Below are 10,796 nucleotides of genomic sequence, written 5' to 3' on the forward strand. Positions count from 1 at the left end.
CAGGAGAAGCCCTCACTGATGTGGTGTGATGTCAGTTCAGGAGAGGCTCTCACTGATGTGGTGTGTGATGTCAGTCCAGGAGAGGTCCTCATTGATGTGGTGTGTGTTGTCAGTCCAGGAGAGGCCCTCACTGATGTGGTGTGTGATGTCAGTTCAAGAGAGGCCCTCACTGATGTGGTGTGATGTCAGTCCAGCAGAAGCCCTCACTAATGTGGTGTGTGATGTCAGTCCAGGAGAAGCCCTCACTGATGTGGTGTGTGATGTCAGTCTAGGAGAGGCCCTCACTGATGTGGTGTGTGATGTCAGTCCAGGAGAAGCCCTCACTGATGTGGTGTGTGATGTCAGTTCAGGAGAAGCCCTCACTGATGTGGTGTGTGATGTCAGTCTAGGAGAGGTCCTCACTGATGTGGTGTGATGTCAGTCCAGGAGAGGTCCTCACTGATGTGGTGTGATGTCAGTCCAGCAGAGGTCCTCACTGATGTGGTGTGTGATGTCAGTTCAGGAGAAGCCCTCACTGATGTGGTGTGTGATGTCAGTTCAGGAGAGGTCCTCACTGATGTGGTGTGTGTTGTTCATCCAGTACAGGTCCTCACTGATGTGGTGTGTGATGTCAGTCCAGTACAGGTCCTCACTGATGTGGTGTGTGTTGTTCATCCAGTACAGGTCCTCACTGTAATGGTGTGTCCTGCTCCCCCTCCTCCTTGGGTCAAAAATCACCACGTGCTCGTGGTTCCTGTGCTGTATGTGCGCCTGCCGACTCTGACCAGCTGGGGTCTGACTGTTAGAAATTTTATCCGTCATTTGAAAACTGCATAGGCTGTGACATATGTCTTTAGTACTGTTTCATGTCAGGCCTTCCTTATGCTCGTGTATAAACAGTGACATTTCAAAACACAACAACATTCTCCTAATAAAATAATAGTTTCCTTCCTAGACCTACCAATTATACATCCATTGGTATTGAGCTTGTTAACACCATGTTTTAGTAATCGTAATGACTTCAAACAAAACCTTTCTAAAGTAGCCGCGTGGTCTGGCCAGATAGTCAGCAGATTGGGGATGAGGGTGGGGGGTGGTTTCACGCTAATTACTTCGGTTCAATGGCTTACTTTAGGAGTAGAACCCGTGACGGTCATGAGAACTATTTTCCCTGCACATTTCTACCTCACAAAAGCGACAGGGTTTTAAAAAGGGAAGGTGGGTAAAGGCTGGAGTGTGTCTGTGTCTTGCATGAGAGTGATCGGTGTGTTTTACGGAATTATCCCATTCAGGTAAGAATGGAACTGAGATTTAAGTTGATTTGTACATTGGTTTGATCATTCACATTTACCTATTTATCATTCTTGGAGTCAACGTAGGTTGTAATTAAGTATCATTTTACATACTCAAGAACTTTAGGTTGAGCTACATTACTACATTTAATTCTTTTTTTAATCCATCGAAGATCATTTAAAAATTGCCGCATGTTCAATATTGCAATTCTGAATTCAGAAGTGAAAGACGTACATCAACCACTACTAACGATAATGTGTACTCTCCCTCAGGAGCTATGCCTCGGGGTGACTTCACTGTTCATTTTGCAAGCAGAGGACGTGGCTCCTACATCCTCGCTGAGGAGTGTGTTGTCTTTTTGATTGTCTCTGAAGTGAATCTTAGGTTCTATGGCACTACATGTTTTCGTGTCCATCTGTGTATAAGAGTCAGGAAGACCCAGGAAGTGTGCTTGTTAAGTCTGCAGCATGAAATCCTGTGTGTCTGACTGTGTTGTAGGGCTGCAGGCATTGCTTTACTGGCCATTATCCTCACAGCTCTGTTCATCCTGGGCTGCTGGTACTACAAGAGAAGAACTGGTTACAAAAAAATTCAGGTGAGGCCTGTGGTGATCACTTCCTCAGAACAAGGAGGACGGATGTGTATGACAGACCAGTTGTTGTGTCTTTATCATAGTGCTATGGATTAATGTTTGGTGAGGTAGGGTTAAGATTATGGCACATCAGGTTTTATTAGCTGGGTTTGTCCTTTAACATGCACAAGATTAAAGTGGCAATATACCATTTTGCTTTTACCTTAGTGGAGCTTGTGCTTCAGATTTTACTGGTCACATGATTGGAACTAGGTCAGGAGATCCTAACATAGGTTATTCTGACTCCTGTCAAAAACTGCAGCCCTTTAAAATCTTGAAAGATTTAGGCTGAAACTTCTATATTTCAGGTGTCCGGAGTGTGTTACTGTAGAATCCATTAGTTTGGATTAGGAGTGTGTGGTTTAACAGTGCGGTATTGTCTGTTCCCACAGAATGCGAGAGGTAGCAGTCAGTCCTGGAGAGAGATCATGAGATCAGGCCACTACAGAGAACCAGGAGCAGCAGGCGAGGACAAAGTGGCTCTTGATGAGCTCCAGAGCCTCCAGCCAGTGGTAAGAAAGTGGACTACTGCACATATAATACGATTGTGCTTAAGGCACACTGCACTGTGCATACGCACAGACGGTTCATTTGCATATTGAATAAATGTCTACAGTGCTACTGGACGAGATGGAAGTCCATTAATTATGAATGGGTCGACCTACATGCAGTGCCTTTTTTGTAAAATGTTTTAAAAACTGTGAAAGAAAACATGTAATTTGCTGCTGAGAAGTGATGCCATTTCCAAGGTCAGTGTTTTAGGAGCTACTCTCCCGTGTGTGCTACTCTCCTGTTACGTGCTCTTTCCCTCCCTGACCGATTTGAGTGCCTCTAATTGTACAGCATATGGAAAATGATCCTTTTCAACCTCATTTGTAGTGCTGTAATTGATACACGTTTTCAGCCGGTCATCGATTAACCAATTAACACAGGTGTTTTTAGCTGCAGTCCTGGCAACCCACTGCCCTACATAGCTTCATATTTCAGTGCCCCAACACAACCAGATGATGATGGACTTCAGAATGAACTATTGAGCAGGTGATCAGGTGTCCTAGATTAGCATAAACCTGTAGGTGTGCAGGTCAGTGGAACGTAAGGACTAGACCACAAATCCTCGAGTTAACCAATCTTGGCTAGTTTGAAGGTCTTGTAAAACAAACATAGTCTTCATTTACCATTATCTTAACTCTAAAATTAATTTGAAAAAAATGGCCCAGGTTCAATAAATGTGCAGGAAGGTGGTTTGGTCTGGTCTTCTTTCCATAGACGTAAATAGAAAGAGCAGTTGGACCACCACTACCCAAAATGCCAAAGGGTGCATGTGATTTGATGTAACTGCTGACAAAATGGCTTCCAGGTTTCAGACTTGCATCATGGGTCATGCAGTAAGGATTACTGAGAGAGGGAGTACTAATGCTTGCCTGTTGCCGTGGTACTCCTGAACAAAGTCATGAGCAGTTCAAGGGATTATGTTCCAAGACTTAAAATGACTTCTAACCTCATACATTAGACTGGGTAGGGTGGCTAAGCTGGGTAGAATAGAAAGGATAGATAGTATATGGACGGTATAGTGGTAAGGAAAGGGTGGAAAGGTAGGGTTAAGGAGGTTCTGTGGAAATGCTAATATGCCAAAACTATTTGCTAATTTATGTTAACTTCCGAGACACACCTCTGATGCCCTAGCACACAACGAGTGAAGCAACGTGCTTTGCTATAACTGGCTCTAAGGCGACACTATTATAGAATTTTGCCACTGAAACTGACTTATAACCTCACTCAGATCATATTTATTGTCAGAATCAAAGATAACACAAATCCCCTTTAAGATGGATTTGTTCTACTCATATTGTAGTTGGTAAGTCATATGGTGCAAAACATAAAACATGAGAACACTTTTCACAAGTAATGGCAAGAACTCTACTCGTATACATTTGACTGTTGATTGTGAGTCAACACTGCTAGCAATTTATTGACTGAGACTAAAGTCTGCGGACAGGACCGTGTTCTCTTTTTAATCACATTTCAAGCATTCTTTGTTTTATTTGCAGGTACCCAATGCCCCGCCAGCCTATGACAAGCTCTCTGGGCCATTACCCCCCCCTTACTCACCCTGAAGACGTTCACCGGGTGATGTGGGCCTGGTTTTAAATACATCATTTAAATGGTGTAATAGTTGTTGAAGAAATGTGGGATATATTTCATGAATAATGTACTTTTGCTAGACTTAACATATAGATCAGATCATTGTTATTCAAAGGACCAATAAGATGCTTACATTAAGGTTGCAGGTCACATTACTGGCTCCACGGACGTAATTTGGGGGGGGGACATGTCCCCCCCACTTTTTCAAAAGTCGGTTTTGGTCCCCCCAAATTTTTACGGTTAAAAACAAATATTTAAATAGCGACGAATCCATGTCACCCCCACTTTTTAACGGTTAAAAAACAAATATTTAAATAGCGACGAATCCAGCGCCAGGCCCATGTAGAAAACGTCCGCTCCGGTAACACTTTTCGTTCCCCCCGTCAACAAACTGGAACACACCAGCACCCCCACTTATGTCCCCCCCCACCTGTGAAACCAAAATTACGTCCATGACTGGCTATATGTGTGATGAAAGCACAATATACAATCAGTGCAGAACTTTCTGATTTGTTTGTCATTACTCAGTACTTTCTGAGTTGTCAGTTTGTATATGTGTATGGTACTCCGTGTTAGAGTCATTACTCAATACTTTCCCTCAAAATGTCTTAATTCAGATGTTAAGTCATATATATACTCAATGTCAAATTCACTTTAAGACAATGTATCGACCACACACATTAACCTCACAAATTACTTTTGAAAACTACTTCGGATGCACTAAACAACAATGTGTAGTCTTCTGATCTGTCTTGCAGCACTTGGTCTGTACCATATTAAAGTTACAGTCAGTATAATTTTGTATGTTTGTGGGGTTTTTGGCAACACCATCTTTGTGTTAACTGGCTCAAACAGATTATAATTTCATCAAATAGTATATTTAAACTATTTTATATAGATACATTTTGAATTAAATATGGCATTCAATCATATATAGCTATGTGGCTAGGGCTATCGTAATTTATAACACCAGATCCCAGGTCCTCATTAAATTTATAATGAATTATATAAAGCTACTAAACTATAAATCTTTCCATGTACAGAATAAATAATATCTTCAAAGTCTGAAGGCATTTCACAATACAATCCAAACTCATCTGGTAAAGAACACTGCATTTATTTCTGATATATCCAATGAGAGTGGTCCAAAATATCTACTAGAATATTTTTGAAAAATCCAAGGTAGGCAATTTTATAAATAAATAACTTCCAACATGTAGTCAAAAACGTTTGTGAAGAATAACATCATATGGTAGTACTTTAACCTGTATTATTTGTTTCTATGCCTGTATGTGTGCAAAAAACCCTCAAATGTAAGAAAATCATATGAACTCAGATCACATCCACTACCACAGGCAAGAGGTGTGAATGACCTGAAAGTAATAGGTAGACACATCTTGAAACATGTGAATCCTTCTGAAGAATAAAGTATGCATCATTTAATGATTTTGTCAATGGAAAAAGCTACAAAATATTAATATTTCTTTTTACGTCAAGTTTTTGAAACTTGCATACTAAATGAGATAGGAAAAGCCAACAAAATATTTTACTATTTACATTACTGGCCATTCGCATATTCTTCTTTTAAAATCAAATTTGACTCAAACACCTGATAACATGTTTTCCAACCACAGGTGTCATAGAAAAACCCAAAATACAAAATAGTGCTTAAGTCAGGAGGATGAGACCTATCAGAGAAAGAGAAACGGGAGGAAAAAACAAACAAACAAAGGAACCTACAGCTTCCCAATTCTTTCAGTCAACTTTCCATCTACTCTAAATCCTACCACTATAGAAACAAAATTAACTGATGAAGAAATGTTAATTGTATAAAGAGACAATAAATGTTAGTTATTAGGTTCCTCTGCATTTCTATCTGATGTAATTATCCTCTGGGAATCAAGTGTGTTCAGAACAGGTCCAGTAACACTATCAGAGGTGGGAACCACCAACTGTGCGGTAACCGAGTTTGCCACCACTGGTAAAGATTGTAAGGTTGAGCTTCGGAGTACATTTAGAATCGCGCCATCAGGACTCAACAACAGTTTACTTGAGGTGTGGGTGGATTGTGCACCTGGGACATGTACCACACCCTTGCTGTGCACCTGTGATGGACTGGTCATGACAACTGGCATTCTGATATTCCCAGGTTGCACAGCCCTAACTGACTGACATGGTGCCATTATAACAGTGTTAACAGACAGAGGCACTGGTGCAACAGCAGTGGTCAAACTACTGTTGACGGTGCCCCCAATTGGTGGAACTGTTGCCACAGGAAGTGTCTGCAACCTTGATACTGTACTACTCATGGGTGGCATTGAGACCACTGGGGATGTCCGGGGATTCACAGGATTCACTGGTGGTACGATTGATGGTAGCTGAGGTTTTGGTGGTGTGGTCACAAATCCCGTTTGTATGTGAGCTTGTGTGGCCATGCTGGATGAGCCTCTTTGTGACTGAGAAGTTACAGTAATAATTTTGGGGGGGCAGCTCACACCACCATGTGTAATATTCCCTTCAGGAGCTAAAATGGAAGGAAGTCTTAGAATACTGGTAGGGTTTTGCTGTCCAGACGGCAGGACAGTCCCTAACTGAGTCACTCGTGCAAGGGCAGTAGAATCAGTAGAGACCAGTGGAGCTCTGACTGCAGTTAAAGATTTGTGAACGTGGCCAGGCGGTCCAATCTTTGTTGTGCTGACTGGTGGTTGTGGGAGGGTATGGGTAGGTGCTTGCAGTCCAATGGATGTGTGCTGTCCTGTGGTTTGTCCACCATGTTCTACCGTTAATGTTCCTGGAACGCCTGATGCAACAGGAGGTGCTGGACCACCTGGACTTCTGTGGACGGGAAGCACAGGACTGGTTCCTTGACCACCCGCTTGGCGCAGGGCAGGGCTTGATACGAGGAGAACATGACTGCCAGGTCCAAGGCCTTGAGCGGGTACCACGAACCGCGTGTTGTTGATCAGCAGTTGGGTTCCAGGAGCGAGAGGAGTAGTGGTACTTATCACAAATTTTTCCTGCATTGTAGTGGTGGCAGTGTTGGAATTCACAGGAGGACTGACCATAGAAGTCATAACTGGTCGAGATGTTAGGGAAGCAGTGCGTGTTGCTATTGTGGTGCTCAGAGTGACAGGGTGAGAAATGCCTGGCATAGAGGTAATGACTGGAGGAATGACGGGTGAGAGTGTTGTACCAAGGCATGTAGCAGTCCCAGCTGTCAGACTTCTTAGTATAGTAGTATCTTTGTTTATTATGGTTCCCAGTGTAGGACCAGCACTTGGAGTTGAGCTGCCAACTACACGTTCTAATCTGTTATTTGGTACATTTGATGTAGAGGCGATAGTCGTCAGGGACAAACTCTTTTGCTGTACAGCTGAAAGGAGTGCAGAAGAAGCCATGTGACCAGCACCATAAGTTGAAAATGTTACGGTTTTGTCATAAGTGGATCCCACTACTTTGGCAGGGCCTTTGATGTTCAGTGGCATGCATCTATTTGCAGTAGGTTTGCTGTTTTGGACAAAAACGAATCCACTTGAAGCGTCAGGTGCATTAGAGACCGTCACAGATGCAACTTTTACGGCAGCTTCAGGTGGTGGCACTATCTTCTTATTTCTGACTGCAGCCTTATCCAGTATAGTAGCTGTTAATCCCATGGTGTTGATATCTGGGACTTTGGTGAGAGTGGTGCTGCCAGTCACTTGGCCAAGGTTGGGTCTGGTCTCCCTGGCTTCAGAAGTAATTGTGGCAGTCATGCTAGACTCAGACGCCATGGTCCCCTTCAGAATGGTAACTGTAGAGCAAGCAGAAGCGGACTGACTCATAAACATGACCCTTGAAGCTGTAGACGTTGGTGGAGAGGAAGCAGTGGTGATGCTTGACGCTGATACAGAGAGGTTTGCTGTGGGTGTGACCACAAAGACCTTCTGGAAAGTAGGCGGGTCTGGCACAAGACCGCATACTTGAGGGCTCTTTTGAGTAGACCTGGATACATTTTTAAAAGGAGAGGTCTGTGGGTCACCTTGGACAGCAGTCACAATTGAAGGGACATTAGTATTACTCTGGAAAGGGATTGGAGTGAGTGATTTAACTGGGACTAATGTTTGGGGGGATTTGGCTACACTGCCAGCAATGGGCACCACAGAAGCAGATGAGTCATTGCTCAGAGTCCCTGTGCTACTTGTTCCTTGCCCTAGAGGAGATGGAATAACTGGATTGACACATCTTAAAGGTGTCAAGGCAGCTGATTTGAAGGAAGTGCCCTTGTTCACTGATGAAAGCAAAGGTGTGGCAGTAGTAGTGGTGTGTTTAGCGTGAGCAGTGCTTGTTGTCATGGCAGATGACTTGGACACCAGGAAAGCCTGAAAGTGTGGGGGGATGGTGTAAACAGGGCTGGTTGGTAAAACACTGTCTCCACTCTGGCCTGAGGTCTGCACCTTCACCACTCCTGTGTTTCCCCCTCTGGTTGTTACAAGGATGGACTGAGAGTCTCTGATGCACACGGTCCTCAGCTCTTGCTTTGCATCACATTTGATGGACTCAGAAGATGATGAAGGAGGGGTAGGGCATCTGTGTAAGGCTGAACTTGGATCAGTAGTCTTTATCAGAGCAGATGAGGCCCTGCAAGATGTTCTTTTTTGTTCAACGGGTGACACAGCAGGAGATGATGTGACAACGCTAGTATCTTTTAATGGTGCCACCTGCTGGACAGGTATCTTGTTTGCTGGCACAGTGATCCCAGCAGTACTGGACAAAAGCATAGCAGTCTTGGGAATTGAAACTGGTGTGGTGCTGGATGGTTGGACGCTCCCCTTGTCCTCCGCATTTTGAACGAGCACGTTGGAGGGAAGAATAATCACTTGCTGCATCACCTTTTCCCCCGTCGCCTGGTCCACAACAGGCTGCACTGAAAACTTAACTGGGGTGCCATCTTTCTTGACCAAACTAAAGCCCTCTGGCATCTTGTACACAACTTGCACAGGACTCTTCTGGGAAGACTGTGGAGTCGGTGCCTGGGTTTGTGTGCTGTCAGGTGCCGGCTGACAGCTCAGTGCGGGTTTGGTCACCGCCACAGCAGCAGACGCCTTCTTCCCTGGCAGTGTCAAAGCTCCAGCCATGGCAGCGGCCTGTGGATGACTTATTAAGGTCACTTTGTTCCCAACGCTCTTGGCCAACAACGCCTGGATTGGCTTACAGCGTCCATGAAAAGCGCCTATGGGTGCACTTGCCACTGATATTCTGTCGGTGCTTTCCGAGTTTGTTCCTGCTGCATCCTTGGATTTAACCTCAGTCGGAGATTCAAGGGTCACAGAATCATTAAAGACCATCTTCACTTTTTTAGTAGGACTCAAGTTCTCGTCTGGGACTCCAATCTGGCGGCGCTTTGAGCTGCGAGTCAAAGGTCCAGAACCACTTCTTGTTGTGATAATTTCGGTTCCGTTGACTAAGCCTCCTAATGACTCTTTTTCAAGATGATTTTCACAATCTGGGGGAGAAAAAAAAAATTTTATTCTAAGTAATGAAAATATCCCTGACATCATTTTGTTTAAATTACAAATGAAAATAAGTTACACACACATAAAAATGCTAAAAGGTTGGATTTAAGTAAAGGCAAGAAAATTAAGAAAAACAAGACATAAGTGGTAATACCAAAAACAAATTAAGGAAATTATCCTTTCTCTCAACTGTCAAGTGTTTAACAGACAGTCAGGTAACTGCGGGATTATTGATATGATATAAGCGATCATCTTCCGGTTTTTAATTTCTATCAGCATCCCAAGGTATAGAATAAAAGAATGAGTTGTGTTGATATATTGACTAGTCTACACATTTTTGGTCAGAAAATAGCTTTAGTAAATTATGAAATTATGTTTATTGGTGGTTGTGCTTGACCAAAATAAAGCATTAAAATGAAAATGAAAGAAAGACGTTTTTATAGGAAGGGTCATAATTTTACGATCATCCAGGTTTGTTGTTCAGCACCTGAGGCCACAGGGTCTCCTCTGGAACACTCTCTGCTTATGTCTGCGGATGAAGATGCTTCTCTGCATGTTCCTGCATCTCCGTCAGGCCCCGCCCGTTCTTCTCTGATGAAGTTCTCATATTCAGGATGCTTTTTGAAATCGTCACTTTCCTTTTTTAATCTGGCCCTTATGAAGGAACAAGGTCAAGGTTCAGTCTAGTGGCTAGCATATAACAGCTAAGATGAAACTGTGGAAATAAAAATTCATTACAGGAAAAACTGAAAAAAATGATGAATTATTTAAAGATTTTGAGCACCCTTTAGTTTCAACACATCACTGCCTCTCAAACGGAAGCTTATTAGACTTATTCTGGAATAATTCTTTAAATCTATTTTAAATCATTTCTTTTTAAACCTTCCATTATAACAATAAATCTTTAATCAGTTGAGCTAGAATTTCTACCTGTTCCTTTGGAAGGCCTTTACTAATTTGGGTTCCCATGGCGACAGCTCATTCAGCAATCTTATGAGAGTTATGTGAAGGTCCTTCACGGCTTCTCTTTTTGAGAACCATCGACTCTGAAATGTGACATCCAACATAAAATTTAACCTTTCACCCCATCTAATTATTCATCATAAAACATAGAGCTCAATCTAAATGGAATTGGGGGGGGGGGGGTGTTGTGGTAAACAGCTCATGCCTATAAGTAGAACCACAGAACTTAGACACCAACTGCGTTTGACAGAAAATATTTTTTTTGTCTAGTGTGCGTGTGTGTGTGTGTCTGTGTA

The 10,796-nt window shown here is 43.0% G+C and overlaps 2 protein-coding genes across 5 annotated transcripts in view; one reads left to right on the plus strand and one right to left on the minus strand.

The window, feature by feature from the left end:
- The first annotated feature begins 1,103 nt into the window (after positions 1-1,103).
- Positions 1,104-4,863, plus strand: mlana (melan-A). Of its 2 annotated transcripts, none has more exons than XM_076980706.1 (5): positions 1,104-1,271; positions 1,545-1,656; positions 1,771-1,867; positions 2,296-2,415; positions 3,952-4,863. In XM_076980706.1, exons 2-5 carry the CDS (start codon positions 1,550-1,552, stop codon positions 4,015-4,017), a joined length of 390 nt encoding a protein of 129 aa, XP_076836821.1. In that variant the 5' UTR covers positions 1,104-1,271; positions 1,545-1,549; the 3' UTR covers positions 4,018-4,863. The 2 variants fall into 2 exon arrangements, with proteins under 2 accessions (XP_076836821.1, XP_076836822.1); XM_076980707.1 differs by having other exon boundaries at positions 1,136-1,271; positions 1,545-1,617; positions 3,952-4,854.
- Positions 4,864-5,138: 275 nt separating this feature from the next.
- brd10 (bromodomain containing 10) overlaps positions 5,139-10,796 on the minus strand; it is a 16,916-nt gene continuing 11,258 nt past the window's right edge. For all 3 annotated transcript variants that reach the window (XM_076980704.1, XM_076980703.1, XM_076980702.1), the window contains 3 exons: positions 10,468-10,583; positions 10,025-10,191; positions 5,139-9,527 (listed from right to left, as the gene is read on the minus strand). In XM_076980704.1, the coding sequence (XP_076836819.1) occupies positions 5,893-9,527; positions 10,025-10,191; positions 10,468-10,583 (3,918 nt within the window). In that variant the 3' untranslated portion in view covers positions 5,139-5,892. The remainder of the gene's footprint in view (positions 9,528-10,024; positions 10,192-10,467; positions 10,584-10,796) is intronic.

Source organism: Brachyhypopomus gauderio, chromosome 18 (genome assembly GCF_052324685.1).
Source record: "Brachyhypopomus gauderio isolate BG-103 chromosome 18, BGAUD_0.2, whole genome shotgun sequence".
NCBI lineage: Eukaryota > Metazoa > Chordata > Actinopteri > Gymnotiformes > Hypopomidae > Brachyhypopomus > Brachyhypopomus gauderio.